Below are 19,290 nucleotides of genomic sequence, written 5' to 3' on the forward strand. Positions count from 1 at the left end.
TGGGGCAGTAATGGTGGATCTCCTTATTCCTGATCTTCACAACCAGGATTATGAACATATAAAATAGGAGCAAAAGTAGGCCATTTGGCCTCTCAAACCCGCTCTGCCAATCAATAAGATCATGGTTAATCTGTTTGTGTTTTGAATTCCACATGCCTGTGTACCACTGATAATCTATGCTTTCCTCGGCTAACAAGAATCTATTTACCTTCATCTTAACATATTCAGTCATTCTGCCTCCAGTGCCTTCTCATCTCTGTTCTAAAAGGGCGACCCCTAATTTTAGAAGTTAGTTCTGAACTCACCAACAAGAGAAAACATCCTTTCCAGGCCCACTTAGTCAAGGCTATACTTCAATCAAGTCACCACTCTTCTAAATCACAGTGGAAACAAGCCCAGTGTGTCTAACACTTCCTCATAACATTCCAGCTATCAATTGAGTAAGCCTTCTCCGAACCACCTCCAATACATTTACATTCTTCCTGAAATGAGATCAAAACTGCACACAGTATTCAAGATGTAGTCTCACCAACGTCCTGTATAACTGAAGCATAACATCCTTATTTTAATGTTCAATTCCTCTTGTTAGCATTATATTAACCTTCTTAGTTTCTTGCTGGACTTGCATATTTTTTGCGACTCATGCATGAGAACACCAAGATCCCTCTGCACCTCAGAATTCTGCAACTGTTTTTATTGAAGTAATATACTTTTATTATCTTTCCTGCCAAAATGAACAGCTTCACCTTCTCCCACATTATGCTCCATCTGCCAGATTTTTGCCCACTCACTTAACCTATGTTCATCTGCAACCTCTGTATGTCTTGCTCAGTAAGAAGTCTAACAACACCAGGTTAAAGTCCAACCTGGTGTTGTTAGACTTCTGTGTTTACCCCAGTCCAACGCCGGCATCTCCACATCATGTCTTGTTCAGAACATACTTTCTACTTATCTTTCTGTCATCGGCAAATTTAACTACCAGGTCTTTGCTTCCCTATTTAATTCATTGATTTAAATTGTAAAAAGTTGAGGCCCCAGAACAGACCCTTCTGGGACTCCAACTATCACTTGCTGCCAATCAGAAAAAAAAGCAATTTATGCATGTTCTGTTTTCTGCCAGCCAATCTCCTATCCATACTAATATGTTAAACCCCACACCATTTACTTTTATATTTTGGAATAACTCTTGAAGTGGCACCTTATCTAATGCCTTCTGGAAATCCAAGTACAGTACGTGCTCCCCTTTACCCATAGCAATATTACTCCTTCAAACAACTCCAATAAATTAAACATAATTTCCCTTTCACAAAATCATGCCGACTCTTCCCAAAACCTTTATTTTTTCTAAGTGCCTAGCTACAACTCCTTTAATGATTGATTCCAGTAGCTTACCCACGAGATATCAAGCCGATAGCTTCCTGTTTTCTGCCTCCTTCCCTTCTTGAATAAAGCGGGTATTAGCTACTTTCCAGTTTGAGCCTTTCCAAAATCTAGCAGATTTTGGAAAATTCACACCAATGTATCTACTAACTCATTAAATATTATAATGGATAGCTTCCCTGCTCAGATCATCCCAGTTAATCGCCATCTCAAGTTTGGGCAGTTAACATGGACATGAGCACTTTGTGGCATTTTAACTTGCCCTTCAACCCATATACTTTAAGCTTACACTTAGAGCGATCTTTCTGCCAACTTGGGACAGCAGTTTCTCTCATTCCTTATTTTTTTTCTTCCATTAGCTGTGCTCCTATAACATAAGCAGTCACCATTGCAGTACTTGCCTGTATTTGAATAATCATGCACTTGAAGCATTGACTCAGCTCTCCAATCGTTCCCTTTCCAACGTCAACTGTCCCTCTTTTTGATGTTTCTCTTCTCTAACTTCACTTTGCTGCTTGCAAAAACGAGTTGCGCATGTCAGCAAATGTTTCCATTTATCTAACTAAATTTTCGCCAGCGAAACCTGGCTCTGGATCCACTAGATCATTTTCTGCTACACATCTCCTTTTGGATTAATCAGAAACATGACTGAATCTGTAATAAAATTTTCCAAAACCTTTATCCCTAGCATGTTCGACTTCAGTCGAACTTGTAATTCTCAGTATCCTGTCACTAATACTGTCACTGGTAGGTCACAGGGTTCTACATTCCCACTAGGCAATTTTACACTGAATATACTATTTTTAAAAAAAATCAACTGCTGGTCAACATCCCAGTGGAGTTGCCAATTTAATAGGTTTTGACAAACCCTGATGCTCAAGTGATTCGGCATTGACACATATTGGTAGCAGTGATTAAACTTTATTCAGCACAAGCAAGACTTGATATTTTACAGTATCTGAGCAGTAATTTTGAATGAATTATATGACTTCATTTATGCCCTGGATGATCACAATTAAATGCAGGTGCATCCTCTAGCTCCAGTCCCCACTCATCCTTGGAATGTCTCCCAAACGCCCTCTGAAGTTTTTTTTTTACAACTCCAGACCATTCTTATACTCTTTTCTATAATTCAAAATCATTGCATTCCACTTGATTAATCAATGGCTTTTACTCATCATATTATTGGCCAATTATAGGGATAAAACATCTGTAAAGCTCCTGCTTACTCCTGTTCTGGTCTCCCAACTCTCTTTTATCACTTATTTTGACTGATGGATTTGAAATCAGTGCAACTTTAGCAATTCAGAGGGGCATATTATTACACTGAAGACATGTGACCCTATTGATGGCAATGATTCTGGCTGGAGGAACCCTTATCCTGAATTGGAGATAGATGCTAGTTCACCTTTTAGCCCCTATTCCAATTAATTATACTGCCTAGTCTTAATTCCCTTGTTCAAAAAGCCAGCCCTGCTTCCTGTTCTATCTTTTTCTGCTGATGGTCAACTTCTCTTAATTAAATTTCAGCTTGGCTGCTCATTACTTAATTGTCTCACTTCTGCCTTTGAATCCTGTCAGTTTGCACCACTTCCTGACTGCTGTAGCCAGAGAATTCTGAGGTCAAAAGTAATGTTTTAGGATACCAGCACTCTAGTGCATACATGTTTCAATTAAGCATTTATTCTAATTAAGCAATTAAACACGGGGATTCTCAATCTTGCAATTTGCTAGATGCTTGTAGTGACAATGTTATGTTAACAGACTCTGTTACTAAGTTCTGATGTCCTTGTCACACTGGTAAAACCAACTTAAATTGGGTGCAGTGAATCGAGTGCTGGTTCAAAAGTTCCATTTTGTATGCAAATCTTTTCACGGCTTTCACTGCTCATAAAATATCTGTGCTGTGCCTTGATATACAAGGTCAAACAGCAACATCAGAATCTTATGCTGAACAAAATTGTCACATAGGTCTGGTGACAGTGAATTTTATGTCTAAATTAGTTCAAGCATTCGAAGCTCCACAAAAACCCATTTCAAAAGCATTTGCTAAACAAAGACTTTATTGTTTTCACTGGTTTTCCTTCTTAAAGCATTTGGTAATTAATCTGAAAACTGAATGTTGGTCAATGCTCAAGTTCCATGCTGCTCATCAACATTGTGGATCAGAACCAAATAGGTTTGAACATTATACTTAAAATGTATACTTGGGTTTTGCAAGGACTAGTTCACCATTTGAAACTTGTTTAAAAAAAACTTAAAATGCTGAAATGGAGGTTTTTCATTTGAGGTAAGGCTGATAACATACAGTAAGGCAAAAATTCCCCGACTGAGGCAAAATTTAATCTAGTCAATTGTGTGTGAATATCTGTGCATTAAATACACATTGGAGCTCATTTAGCTGTGAGTTGGTTAATATAATGTATAAAACCGAGCTGTACTCTTTGCAGCTGTAGCTAAAATGTACTGATGCAGCAAAAACCTTTTCTCCCAAAAGTTCAATTTTCATCCAATTACTGTGTACTTGATATCAGACTTACTGCTTTCTATAGTCACACCCTGTAATTTTCTGCAATCTTTCAAATAATACAAAAAAAACTACACTTCCTCTGGTCTTCAAATACAATGGATAACAATAAAGCTACAAGGATCTTGGAGCTTTTTACCCCTCAGTGAAGTTTACCACAAATTGCATTTTTCTTTTTAGTGGAGTTCAAAATAATGTTTAGCTTGATTTCTTCATCAGGTTACATCATATTGTGAACGAGGGCTGCTGCCACTGTGATGATGGAAGCTTTGGTGGCATTTGGCTATAAGAATACAATTGCATGTTTCCACTTCTTTAACCAGCAGAAACGGTTCCTAGTTTTTCACAATTTTTGTAAAAATCCCTGCAGCTGTCTAATAACTTCAGTGTCCACAGATTCCATCAGACTCTGGAATCCTTGTTCTCCAAGTAACTCTTGCTGTGCTTTTAGCTTCTCGTAGACAAACTGCTGCAGCGACACACTGTGTACTGGGTCCTTTAATGCAAGCTGTAGGAATTAAATAAAAAAAGAGTAACTATTAGCACAGGCAACACATTTTTCTTTTGTAGCATATTGTACAGCTGGCACATCTGTTGCTTGTCAATTCACTGAACAATAACAATATTCCCAGGCTGTTTGCAGAACACGACAGAGTACGTTTTATTGCCATGGAATTCTTAGTTGCACACATTACTATCTGCAAGACTTGTATGATATTAAAATATCTTTGTCAAAGGAGATATTAAAAATCTTTTTCTTTTGTTACGTTATTAAAAGATTAACTGATTTCCACATTGCTTTGCTCCTTTGACTCTCAATGGATTTAATTTGCAAGCATTCTTCAGCTGGTGAAAGATCAATGGAATAACTTATAATTTTGATATCAATGCTGCTTTATTAAGTTACAAGAAATATTTTTCTATCAAAGTTGGTCTTCAGACTTCCGTTAAGTAAGACTATCAAAGCGTACAGAGCTATGCTCTAACATAATGGTGGAATAGGCTTAATGGGTTTATCAGCCTATCCCCTTTCCTGTGCTTGGGTCAGTAATCAGACAGTATGCATGAGCCGTATAGCTCATTTTCCCCATCAATTTCCAGACAAGCTGCCGGATTTCTAAACCTATTTTAAAATTCAGTTCCTGTGGTGATTTGTGTTGAACGCTTTCCAAGTATAAAATCGATGTGGTCCTGGATGTTCATCAATCAATACAACAGAGGGCCACTGTGTGATCCTTAATCAGACCCCCAGGTTGTCGGTGAGATCCGGTTCGGGACCATTAACATTTTCCTTAAGTAAGCAAAAATTTGAGGTTTAAGACACTTACTCAGCAATGAAAGCCACATATTTCATGGGTTTAGAGCAAACAAAAATAAATTTTACTATACAAGAGCAGAAAGGTAAAACTATTTACAATATCTATCTTATAATCTAACATGCAGGGTAAGGATGAGGTACATGAGGTGAATTAGCAAGCCAACTATGGTCAAAAACACCACACTACATAGTGGTATGCTGTCTAGAGATTGTGAACCTAGTACTCAAGTCCAAGAATATAAACTTTAGAGAGGGAAGAAAGTACAAAGGCCCATGAAGCCTTTTCCATCCAGAGTTCAGGCAGTCTTGCCTGCCCCTGTATTTAATGAGCATACATTATCCATTACCTCATTTGTCTACACTTCAATTTACACATTCCTCCAACACATCACTTCTATCAGAAGTTGTATAAACAACTCATACAACAATCTTTGCTGTTTCAAATTCTGGCAATTTTCTTTTCACTGCCTTACTGAAATCAGTGTACCCACACCACAGACTCCAGTGGTTCAAGAAGTTCACAACCACCTTCTCAAGGGCAATTAGACATGGGTATTAAATGTTGGCTTATCCAGCAACACCCACATCCCATGAATCAATAAAAAAATTCAAGACCACTGACTCTCATTTAATAAATATAAATCAAGTATCTGTTCAATGAAATTTTATTGAAGACACACCCTACAACTGGATCAAAGGATTGCTATTCTACAGTAACTTTGTATGACCTTTCGCTCCTATTACAAAGTAGAATTACAATTGAGGATAGGAAAGAAGAAACAAGTTAATTAGTAGTCCCTGACTTTGATTATGTAACAACGACAAGTGTATGCTGTGTGAAATTAAGGTGTTAGTCATTCTTGTGATAAAAGTAACCTTGAGGCACATAGTGATAGTAAATATGAACTCCAAAACAATGGCATTAATTGGAACTCTCTCAAAGCTCCTTTTCCGCCTCCCCTACGACGCAGAGTCCATCAAATTGTGACTCCTCACCATGGATCCTCTGGTTATCCAGCTGAAAATAACCAATCTTATATGAACCATCATTATCAGGCAGGAATAAAAAGGAGAGAGAGTCAGGCAACAATTTATGGTGTTAAGGATACGATTTTCCTTCTATGGTATCCTTTCCCAACATGATTTGAAATTTTCAAAAGTTTAACTTATTCTGTTAACTCTCCCTGTAGAAAATATTAAACAGTCAGAACAATCTGCTTATTAGATGCTAAGTCGAACGCTGACAATATTGTAATTTTTCCACCAGCTGAAATATGGATCCAGCTCCACCTCAAAATGGTCAGGAAATATGTTATGAGAAGGAGAATACCATTTTGCCACCTTAAATCCATATAGAAGTGGATAAATTCCAAAACAACTTATTAAAAAATTGTATTGCAAATAACCAAATATAAAGATGCAGTCCTTTTATTACATTAATCTGATCATATTGCCAACTTGTTCTGTTCCCATTCCTTTCCACACAAGTCCTGTTAATCCATGTCGTTATGAATGATTCTTTATTCACTTAATATATTTTTCACAGGCAGGAACAGGCCTTGATAGTTTCCACAATCCTAACCAGGGAAAACAACCTCTTGTTCTACAATCATGAAGCATCTGTTCACAATCATTAAAAAAATGGAGTAGCACTGAAAAAAAGACAGAACATTTGATTTTAAGCAATCATTGAACAACGTAGTAGAAATGTATAAATATAATCCCAGCTGTACTTTCAAAGCATTTTATATCATCATCCAGTTCCTCAGGAAGTCCCAAAGTGCTTCACAGTAACCACATTTACTTCAGTTATGAGGAGATTAGAAAAGCTGGAATTGTTTTTATTAGAGCAGAGAAGGCTGAAGGAAGATTTAACACGGCTGTTCCAAATGCTGATGTTTTTTGAGAGGTACATGGAGATAAACTGTTTCCATCGATGGGAAGCTAAATAAGCAGGAGACATAGATTTAATGTAATTAGAAAAGGACTTGGGGGGTGGGGGGAGGTGAGGAAAGTTGTACAGTAGGCTGCTATGATCGAGAACGTAACGCCATAAAAGGTAGTGGTGGCAAATTCAACGTTAATTTTCAAGAAGATATCGGATAAGCATTTGAAAAGAAAAATTCTGCAGGGCATTGGATTGGGAAATGATGGTTATTTTTTTCAAAGAACTGGCATAGACACGATGGGTCAAATGGCCCCTTTCTGCATCGTATAATTCTATGATGTGCATTCATTGCCACTTCAAACATACCCAATTTGTGCACAGCAAGGTTCCATAAGCTACAAATGAGATAAATAATCAGTTAAATCTTTTTTAGTGATGTTAGTTGAAGGATGAACATTGCTCAGAGAACTTTCCTGCTCCTCTTCAAATACCTGTTTGCCTGTGATGAGGTCCAGTAACAATGAACTCACCACTGCTGATGCATGAACTGCCACTTAGAAAGATATCAGAGGATTGCTGGCATACAATGAACTGTATCCAATAAAAATCCTAATGAGATTTAAAAAATGAAGGAAAAGTTTTCACTTTAAACAGATGACAAATAATTTGCTGATTTAGAAATAGATTGTTGTAACATATTGTGCAGTCAATGTGAAATAATTTTTTTAAAATGTGGAATAATACTTGTGTAAGATCGGAGCTTAAGAGTTGCATGTGAATGACATCTAATCCAAAAAGGTATATAATCCCATGGAAATGAGAAAACTTTATACTTAAAATGCTCAAATCCTGTACAAGAAGCACAAAACAAGGGAATGATAATCCACAGAGAGTGTTCTTCCTGGTCAGCCTTCTTTTCCTGTCCTTAAAAAAAAAATCAATGGCTGCATTCAATATCTTCCAACAGACAGTTTAAAACAGCATTCAGTAACAGGGTACAGATTGAAGGTGTCAAAATTATTTCCAAACTGACAACACATTTAGCATGAGAAAAGGATAACCAGGGAAAGAGTAGGGCCGATTAGGGATGAAGGGGACAATCTGTGGGTGGAGCCAGAGGACATCAGTAGAGTGTTGAATGAATACTTCACATCCATCTTTACCCAAGAGAATTCAGGCGATGGTATGGAATTCAGGGAGAGAGACTGTGAGGTTCTTGAGCAAATTGACACAGGGAAGGACAAAGTATTGGAGGCGTTGGCAGCCTTAAAAGTGGATAAGTCTCCAAGTCCAGATAAATTCTGCCCGAGGCTGCTGTGGGAGGCAAAGGAGGAGATTGCAGGGGCTCTGACCCAAATTTTCAAATCCTCTCTGGCCACGGGGGAGGTACACACAGTAAGAGTTTTAACAACACCAGGTTAAAGTCCAACAGGTTTATTTGGTAGCAAATGCCATTAGCTTTCGGAGCGCTGCTCCTTCGTCAGATGGAGTGGATATCTGCTCTCAAACAGGGCATACAGAGACACAAAATCAAGTTACAGAATACTGATTAGAATGCGAATCTCTACAACCAACCAGGTCTTAAAGATACAGACAATGTGAGTGGAGGGAGCATTAAGCACAGGTTAAAGAGATGTGTATTGTCTCCAGATAGGACAGCCAGTGAGATTCTGCAAGTCCAGGAGGCAAGCTGTGGGGGTTACTGATAGTGTGACATGAACCCAAGATCCCGGTTTAGGCCGTCCTCATGTGTGCGGAACTTGGCTATCAGTTTCTGCTCAGCGACTCTACGCTATCGTGTGTCGTGAAGGCCGCCCTGGAGAACGCTTACCCGAAGATCAGAGGCTGAATGCCCGTGACCACTAAAGTGCTCCCCCACAGGAGGAGAACAGTCTTGCCTGGTGATTGTCGAGCGGTGTTCATTGATCCGTTGTCGTAGCGTCTGCATGATTTCCCCAATGTACCATGCCTTGGGACATCCTTTCCTGCAGCGTATCAGGTAGACAACTTTGGCCGAGTTGCAAGAGTAGAACTGTTCTCTTTCTGTGGGGGAGCACTTCAGCGGTCACGGGCATTCAGCCTCTGATCTTCGGGTAAGCGTTCTCCAAGGCGGCCTTCACGACACACGACAGCGCAGAGTCGCTGAGCAGAAACTGATAGCCAAGTTCCGCACACATGAGGACGGCCTAAACCGGGATCTTGGGTTCATGTCACACTATCAGTAACCCCCACAGCTTGCCTCCTGGACTTGCAGAATCTCACTGGCTGTCCTGTCTGGAGATAATACACATCTCTTTAACCTGTGCTTAATGCTCCCTCCACTCACATTGTCTGTATCTTTAAGACCTGGTTGGTTGTAGAGATTTGCATTCTAATCAGTCTTCTGTAACTTGATTTTGTGTCTCTGTATGCCCTGTTTGAGAGCAGATATCCACTCCATCTGACGAAGGAGCAGCGCTCTGAAAGCTAATGGCATTTGCTACCAAATAAACCTGTTGGACTTTAACCTGGTGTTGTTAAAACGCTTACTGTCCAATGCCGGCATCTCCACATCACGGGGGAGGTGCCAGACGACTAGAGAACAGCTAATGTGGTTCTGCTATATAAGAAGGGTTGTAGAGATAAACCATGGAACTACTGACCAGTGAGTCTCATGTCAATGGTAGGGAAACTATTAGAGAAACTTCTGAGAGAGAGCATCTATCTCCACTTGGAAAGGCAAAGCTTGATCAGGGATAGTCAGCATGGCTTTGTCAGAAGGAGGTCATGCTGAACAAATTTGATTGAATTTAGTGAGGTGACCAGGTGTGTAGATGAGGGTAGTGCAGCTTATATGGATTTTAGCAAAGCCTTTGTTATGAAGCAGAGATGGACCCCCCTCTGAGAACTAACACCTAACCACTCAAAGAGGAATACCTCGCCTCATAATCTGTAAAAGTGAGTGTGAAATGGTACAATCTGCTCTTCAGCAACTTGTAGTGGGTAAATCAAAATAACTCCTTGACACTCTCTAAAATCAGCAAGTAAAGTCAATCTGTGCTTATAAAGTTTAAAAAAAAATGCAAGTACATATAGAGTGCCCGAAATGAAACGTTTGTATCGGAAGGCCAAGCAGCAGGTTACCAAGGCAATAGGCTTTCAGGTTTTTTGAATTTTTTAGAATTCAACCAATCAGTTTGAATTAGGCACTTAGATACCAAGAACCTATTTATCTAACTAACAGTGAATAAGTTAACTAAACTATTAACAAATCGAATAAAACACAATTATAATGGAATGCTGGTCAGATAAATACAATTCCCACTCATTAACAAAAAATGGAATTTTAGTCACTCTCTAAATTACAACCAGGCTTTGACTCTTCCGGAATATTCTGGGCCTCCTCTATTGATTCTTCTTTCTTCTTTGCTATCAAGATGGTGTTTTCTCTTAAGACATAAATGAAGCAAAGAGCTGTTACTCTGGCAGTTAGCAGTTGCTCTCTTTCTTTGTCACACTGCCCCCTTCCTTTTATACCTGTGATGACAAATCAATATCCCCCACATAGGTTGCCAAAACCATTGGATTTTTTAAATTTAATAGGTTCTTGATATCTAAGTGCCTAATTCAAACTGATTGGTTGAATTCAAAAAAATTCAAAAAACCTGAAAGCCTATTGCCTTGGTAACCTTGCTGCTTGGCCTTCCGATACAAACGTTTCATTTCAGACACTCTATATGTGCTTGTATTTTTTAAATTTTATAAACACAGAAAAAGCACCACCTTTCTAAAGGGACCATACAATGCTTTTTGTCCCTGGCATTTCACAATTTTACAACACCAATCTACAATTACTCTACTCAACTTTGCAACACTTTTGACAAGGTCGCACATAGGAGACTTGTAAGGAAAGCAAATTCACATGGGATGCAGGGTAATTTGATAAAGTGGATTCAAAATTGGCTCAGATGTAGGAGACAGAGGGTGATGACAAAAGGCTGCTTTAGTAACTGGAAGCCAGTGTCCAATGGCATACCACAAGGATCTGTGTTAGGCCCCCTATTACTCATCATTTATATAAATGACATTGATGACTATGTGGGAGGTAGGATTAGTAAGTTTGCGGATGACACAAAAATTGGACGGGTGGTTATCAGTGAGACGGAGTGTTATGGGCTACAAGAAGATATAGACGGAATGGTCAAATGGCAGATAAGTGGCAGATGGAATTTAACCCTGAAAAATATGAGGTGATACACTCTGGAAAGAGTAATTTGACAAGGAGGTATTCAATGAATGTAGGACACTAGGAAGCTGAGCAAATCCTAAGAATTGGAAGTTTTAAACCTTGGATCTGGCACTATGTGCCCAAGTCCTTCGAAACTGGATAAAAGGCTTAAGGGAAGAGAATGTACACTTCATAGAAAATCATAGAAATCATAGAAACCCTACAGTGCAGAAGGAGGCCATTCGGCCCATCGAGTCTGCACCGACCACAATCCCACCCAGGCCCTACCCCCACATATTTACCCGCTAATCCCGCTAACCTACGCATCTCAGGACTCTAAGGGGCAATTTTTAACCTGGCCAATCAACCTAACCCGCACATCTTTGGACTGTGGGAGGAAGCCCACGCAGACACGAGGAAAATGTGCCAACTCCACACAGACAGTGACCCAAGCCGGGAATCGAACCTGGGACCCTGGAGCTGTGAAGCAGCAGTGCTAATCACTGTGCTACCGTGCCGCCCAATGTTAGGCAGGTGTGCACAGATTTTGAGACTCTTACAGTGCTGGGCTTCTGTATGTTTCACGTATTCAACTGAGCAAAAAGTAAATCTAACCACAAACTGTAAATGGGATTAGATATGATCACGAAACAGCATTAAGTGTAAATAGTGCTGTTTGAAACTATGCGGTAGTACAGTATTTGAGAAGTAAAAGAAATGTTCAAAAAAAGCATTAACATAGGTTTCTTTTCGAGTTGTACTCAACTTATATTTGGATAACACTTTGCTATGCACATTATGTGGCACTGAAATGTTGCTCCCTGTACTAGACACAAAGGCCAAAGACTGAATTTGCCTTTGCATTGAATCACTAACAAATGATTTTTCTCCCACTATTTTTCTCCTATTATTTTTCTCTTTTCCTGGAGTAAAATATTAAGGCTTTTAAGAGGATATGCCTTATGTCTGAGCTTTGAGTACAAGAACCAGCAGACCATGGGGGACATTACAGCAGAATCTAATCCTATTTGACCTGACACTATCTCACATACTTTCTCTCATTGATGTGTTAAGATTCTGTTCTGAATGGATAACAATTGGTACAGACGCTGGGAATGCACACCTATATGGCTGGTGAAGACAAAATCAGGGTCAACTATGCTTCACAGTGGAACAGATCATCAGCACACACTGTATATCACATAATGAATGGCCAACAGAAATAAAAACAAATGAACTGCCAGTATTGGTAGAATACAAAGAGAACCTTTGAAAAGGGAGAATTAAATTAAAAATTCGATTTTTTCTTTGAGATTTTATAATTAAGAATCGCTGCAAGCAACCACTTCAGTTGATCATGGTGGCTCCTGACATTTCACCAGAAATTAATTCTGCTTAATAATTCTGTAAGCGCCTTTCTCTCAGTCTTTGGTTTTAATAGTTATTAAAATGTGGCATTAACTTCCAGATTTACAACATTATACACAAATGACAGATGAAAGAAAAAATGTTTGGTGCATTTCAGTCCTACCTCTCTCTATCAATTCATTTCATGTCTCATTTGACTTTATGAACATGGTCAGTTAATCCAACATTACCTCTTAGATTATGGGATCATCAAAACAACTATTTGCCACACCAGTTAATGGACATCAATTAAAGATCAAATGAGAAACCACCCACAAGGTTATACACGCAATCTGCCCCACAAGTTATTCTTTTAATAAAAACCCAACTGTTAAAATGACCTAATGGAACTACAATGATATTTGTGTGGAGAATATGAAACAGAACAACAATTTACAAATTGTTGTTCACCCTACAATCCTCATTGTCAAAACTTAACAACATTGGGATTTCTTCATACAAAGAGAAAATAAAACAATTTTAAAAGGCTGGAGCAGGTCATTCTTCCTCTTTGTGTCAGTCGGCTAAAATCTAATTTGCTGTTTATTTTCATACAATAGTTCCAAAATGTGTCTGATACACTTCTGCTGCTGAAAAGGGAAGTTTTACTGCGTCAAAAACAGAGACGCCTTACTGCCCCAGCAAATCTGATAAACCAAATTTCAAGTATCCCTTTGTGGCTTCTGCTGTTCCCCTCCTCAAATGATGCCGGACTTCAATTACTTACTATCTGACAAAATAAAACTAGGAAAGAGGAAAACATTGGGCAGGATTTTTCAGATGATGGAGTTTCCTGCCTCACCAATCAAAGAGTTGACTGGGAAGGCAGCCTGCTGATCCCGGCAGCTCCGCAGCCATTTAGTGCTCTGATCTGTGTCTGATTAGCTGGAATTCCGTCCCCCACTTGGGAGGAAGACCTAACTCAGAGAGATGCCAGACAATCTTATTGACTGCCAGCTTTGTAGTCCCAGCAATGCCACTGATAGCAGTGGACAGGATTTGGTCTACAAGATTCCAGGAGCTGCATCTCAATACCAGACAAGTGCAGCAGGGGACCCAGAAGAGGGAGGGAGGGAGAGACCTGGTATGAAAGGTTTGGGCAGATGGGGTCATGAAGGAGTGACCAGAGGGGGACCATGGGGGGCAGACCTTGGGAGAGGGGCCTAATGTGAAAAGGGGACCCCCCCACCCCCCCACCCAGGGGAATTTTCCAGAGTGCCCCATCTGCAAGGGGAATTTTACAGAGTGCCCCATCTGCAAGGGGAACTTTACAGAGTGCCCCATCTGCAAACCCACTGGCAGGGACGGTAAAATTCTGAGTTAATCAGATTCCAGAACGAAGAAGTTTCATGTGAACTTCAATTTAACTATTAATGTCTCAAACAATGTGAAAGTGGGTGAGTGAATTAGCAGCGTAGATACACTGCCACTGCAACTCTGATCTCTCATGCTGATGGGATTCTACTCTTCTGCCCTTGCTGGCAAAGTGAAATAGAAAAATATGCATCTTGGTAAATTAAGTTTGCTGAGGTTATGATTCAGGAAGTTTTATTATGTAACCGATCAAAACTCTCTTTCCATATGAACACCTGAGCACCACTTATTTTTAAAAGTTTCCTTTCCCTAAATTTAGCATCCCACACCAGTGATCATTTTGGCAGTATAAACCTCATTTAGATTAATTTAGTAAAACAGTAATCAAAGTTAGTGAAACACTGACTTAGCATATTGTAAAATTACTTAATTCAACGTAAACTATCTATGCAAGTATGAATTTAAGTAATTTATCTATATTAGATGAACTAAACACATTAAGAGAATCTCTGGGGAAAATGCACTCATTATAACCAGGTGTTCTTAGCAGGAGAGAGGGCACAAAGGACAAGTCAAGGAAGACTCCAAAGAGTTACCACCATAAAATAAAAACATGTATTTTGATGTCTGCACATTTCCTGAAATATTTTAAAAAGTGGCACATTCCATCAGATCCAAAGCTTATAAAAGACAAGTTATATGTTCAAATGCAGGTTAGCTATCCAACAGGATAGAGCAGCGTTTCATTTTACCTCAAATGTATGGTTAGAATTGTGGTCAAAATTGTTGATTGTTACTTAGAGGGTAGAATGTCATGAATATATCACAAGTGTGCATCGGGGTAACATTCCCAATATTTGTATTAATAAAAATGAAAGAATCCTTAATTACCATGTGTATACATGAACAAACTAATGTGAAACCTAAATTGAAATTTCATTGAGATTGGCTTAATGGTTATGTAGTCACAAAGATGAATTTATGGAAACAATCAATATTGATTTATCATAGTTTCATTCTACATCATCATGTTCCTTAAGTACAAAAATAATGAGCTGCCACTATCTAGAGGGCTCAATGCTAAGAGGGAACTTGTAGATAGCTTTGCATAAAAAGTATGAAGTGTTTATGAAAGGTTTATGTGAATCCACTGAAAAAATAGACATTTCAATATGATGTATTGGATTACCTTTACTGTGAGCAAACTATCAATACATATTTCCATAGATATTTTTCTTTCTCAATTCTACCAGTACTTACCACATTGTGAATTACAGTGTAGAACATTATTAATGAACCATTTAGTCAGCATTTCAATTACAGCATTGGACAGACCACTTAAGCTCAGTAAGAATTCATGATTTGCATCACATGAACCAAGCTGCTTGTGCAGCACTGAGGAAAATAAAAGACTTGCATGCACATAGTGCCTTTCACCAGCATCTGACATCTCAGTGCTTTGCAGCTAATCGAATACTTTGAAGTGTAGTCAGCAATATAATGTAGTAAAAATGATAGCCTATTTGCATACAGCAGATTCCAACAGTCGTCTGATAATGCCTGGATAATCGTATTTTATGATGTTGATTGAGAGATAAATAATGTCCAGTACACTGCGAATGACTCCCCTGCTTTTTTTATTTGTTCTTGTGATACGAGTGTTAGCGGCTAGGCCAATATTTATTGCTCATCTGTGCTTACGCTTGAGAAGGTAGATCTAACCGCTACAGTCCATGTCTTGTAGGTGTACAAACAGTGCCATTGGGAAGCAGTTCCATGTTTTTGATCCCGAGACAATGAATGCTGTGTAATTTGGAGGCGAACCTTCAAGTGGTGATCTTTCTTCTGCCATTGTCCTTCAAGGTGGTAGAGGCAGCAGGTTTGGAAGATCCAGTCGAAACAGCCTTGGTGAGTTGGTGGAGAGCAGCTTTCAGATGGTACACACTGCTGCCACTGTGCACTGATGTTGGAGCAAGTGCATGTTTAAGATGGTAAATGGGGTCAATCAAGTGAATTGCTTTGTCTTAGATGATGTCAAGTTGCTCAAGTGTTGTTGGAGCTGCATTCATCAAGGTAAGTAGAGAATTTCTAGGGGAAATTTCACAGTAACTTCATTGCAGTGTTAATGTAAGCTTTACTTGTGACAAATAAATAAACTTTAACTTTAGAGAGTATTCCATCCCACTCTTGACTAGTGTCTTTTAGATAGTGAACAGGCAGCGAGTTGCTCTCCATAGTATTTCCAGTCTCTGACCTGCTCCTGTAGCCACAGTATTTATATGGTTATTGAGTTCAGTTTCTGGTCAATGCTAACTTCCAGGGATGTTGATAGTAGGGGGTTCAGTGACAATAATCCCATTGAAAATCATGTGGAGGTAATCAGATCTGCTCTTGTTGGAGATGGTTATGGAGATCCATTTAGACTGTGACCTTTCTCCTACATCTTGACCCTTTTAATATCCCAAATATTTTGAATGTTAAAAAAACTTCCCTCCCCCTCACCTGGCAATCTGTCACTTGTTATTAAGTTTTGCTTTCACTGAGCGCTGACCTTTATTCTCCCATTAACACATTCTGATATCTTACCTTTATGCCACTACTAGCACCTTCTCTTGCATTAACACTTCCTGTCTTATAACAACACTTCTTTGTCAAATCTCTCCTAGCTCCCACCAATCACTGACCTTCTTCTCTGTTCCAGCTGCTCCACCCCCTCTTTTACAGTATACAATCTACAATACATTTCTTCCCTCGTTGGCAATCCAGACTCAAAACATTAACTCTATTCTCTCTCCACAGATGCTGTAAGACCTGCTGACATTTTCCAGCATTTCGTGTTTTTGTTTCAAAGAGCAAAGTTGGTAGATGCCACTTTCATAGGAATGGATTGACTAGGGGTGCGACTAGTTCTGGAGCAAGTCAGTGATGCTGTCAGGGCCCTTAGCCTTTGCTGTATCCAGTGCCTTCAGCTGTTTCTTGATAGCATACGAGTGAATTAGATGGGTTGAACACTGGCATCTGTGATGGTGGAGAGCCTGAGGAGCAGCCTATCTAAAAAATGTCATGGAATCTTTCACATCCACCAGAGAGGGCAGGTGAAGCCTCAGTTTTGCTGTCTCATTTGAAAAATGGAAGGTCCGACAGTGCCGCATTCCCTCAATACCACATTGGGCTGTCAGCATTGATGTTTGCACTGAGATATTACAGCAGGACTTAACCTCACAATGTTCTGGCTCAAAGGTGAGAGTGCTGTGGCTGAAAATTGGTGCTGCACAGTTAGATGTAGCATCCTTCAAAAGGGATGATAAACTGAGATCCCATGTGCTGTTCCAGTGATCCAGCTACAAACGTATGAGCCAGTGGCACAATCTGAAAAGGAGGAAGTCATTCTTTCCTCGAGGTGGCCCATATTCTTCTTTTAATTAATACCATCAAATCAGACTCTACTGCATTTTGAGGGATCTGGTTTTCTGCAAAATAGTTTCTTGTCACGTCTCTTTACATAAGTCACTGCACTTGAAAGTAATCAACTGCAATTTCAAAATTTCAGACACAGCTGAATGTCATAATAAGGCTGTGTAAGTATGAAGGCATTTATTTTATTTCTTTTTTAACAATAAACTGTGCATATCACTACTTCAATGTATTCATCCACATTGATAGATAAAATCGGAAATCTCAACCAAAACTACAAATTCAATCCAGCTGGAGCACGTTCCAAACAGACTATTCTCATAAGCAGAAGACAATCCAGGGTAAAGAAAGAAAGCTGGGCTAGTGGATAAATTTTGAATTGTACGAACAAAGCGCTAGTATTAGCAAGAAGAGCCAAATTATTTTCTCCCGTGTTGTAAATGTTTAGGGCGCTGTAACAGAATATTTTTATTTGTAAAAGGAAAATCATAATTGGTGAAAACTAAAACAGAAAATGTACTGAAGGGCGATCGGCATCTGCAAAATGCAAAGAGTTTGTTTTAGGTAAAGACCATCATTTCTGATAAAGGGCTACATTTAAATCTCATTTCCTTTTTCAGGTACAGATCATACCTGCATTTTACCGTTTTCTAATTTTACTTTGGAAGATATTCATTGGATGGGATTTTCCAGATGCACTCGCCCCAAAACTGGAAAATCCCATCTGAGGTCAATGGACCCCCCCCCCCCCCCCCCCGCCCCCGTAAACTTTCGTTACTCATTTTGACAAAAATAAATTCCCTATTCTCTCCATGGAACATCAGTACATATGTTATTTTTCAACAAATTAAAGATCAATTCTTTTTGCTAAATTGTTAAAATCTCATTTTATTAGAGTAAGTTTTAGCTCTACATCTAGAGCAAGATTGCCTGATTAACAGCAATTGTCAAAGCAATAGTAATTTTACTTTTTATATGCACATAATTTTAGAAGTGTACTCTTCATCTTTAATCATTAAAATTGAATCTGTGATAAAATTTTCCCAAAGCAAATAAAAATGGAATTATTTTCATAAATTCCAAGACTAATGTCCAACACTAACTACTCAATTTCAAATTGTGTTACACAAGTGAGCTGCTCCATTGGAACTAACATACTTTCTAGACTACTCAAGATGAGCTGCTTAGGTGGATTGGCCACGCTAAATTCTCCCTCAGTTTACCCGAACAGACGCCAGAGTGTGGCGAGTAGGGGATTTTCACAGTAACTTCATTGCAGTGTTAATGTAAGTCTACTTGTGACATTAATAAAAAAAACATAAACTTTCAAGCTTTAAGGTCTTAGTGGAACAAAAAGGAGATTAGCAGAGCTGGAAGAAGTCATTTTTTGCCCCTCAAACCTGTTCCACCATTTAGTGAGATCGTGGCTGATCTGTGTTCCAAGTCCATATACCCACCCGTACCTCATATCCCTTAATGCCATTGGTTAACAAAAATCTATCTATCTCAAATTTAAAAATAATCTATCTATCGAGCCTGTTCTGCTTTCCAATCATCTACCTCTACGTCATTTCCCCCCACTATTTTCATATCTCTGGATGTCATTAGTACCCAGAAATCTATCGATTTCTGTCTTGAATACGCTCAATGATTGAAGTTCCATAGGCTTTGGAAGTAGAGAATTCCAAAGACTCACCACCAAGAGTGAAGAACTTCCTCCTCATCACAGTCTTAAATGGCCTGCCCCTTACTCGGAGACGGTTTCCCCTGGTCGTAGACTCATCAACCAGGGGAAACATCCTATCCACATCTACCCTGCCATTGCCCTGTAGAAG

The 19,290-nt window shown here is 39.1% G+C and overlaps 1 protein-coding gene across 12 annotated transcripts in view; it reads right to left on the reverse strand.

The window, feature by feature from the left end:
- Window positions 1-2,282: 2,282 nt before the first annotated feature.
- The window catches only part of ipo11 (importin 11), a 548,937-nt gene continuing 531,929 nt past the window's right edge, over window positions 2,283-19,290 (reverse strand). For 8 of the 12 annotated variants that reach the window (XM_078218429.1, XM_078218391.1, XM_078218410.1 and 5 more), the window contains one exon: window positions 2,284-4,415. In XM_078218429.1, coding sequence (XP_078074555.1) covers window positions 4,251-4,415 — 165 coding nt within the window. In that variant the 3' untranslated portion in view covers window positions 2,284-4,250. Of the gene's footprint in view, window positions 4,416-19,290 lie in introns of all 12 variants that reach the window. The other 4 variants (XM_078218342.1, XM_078218361.1, XM_078218371.1 and 1 more) reach the window with 1 other exon arrangement.

Source organism: Mustelus asterias, chromosome 1, assembly GCF_964213995.1.
Source record: "Mustelus asterias chromosome 1, sMusAst1.hap1.1, whole genome shotgun sequence".
Taxonomy (NCBI): domain Eukaryota; kingdom Metazoa; phylum Chordata; class Chondrichthyes; order Carcharhiniformes; family Triakidae; genus Mustelus; species Mustelus asterias.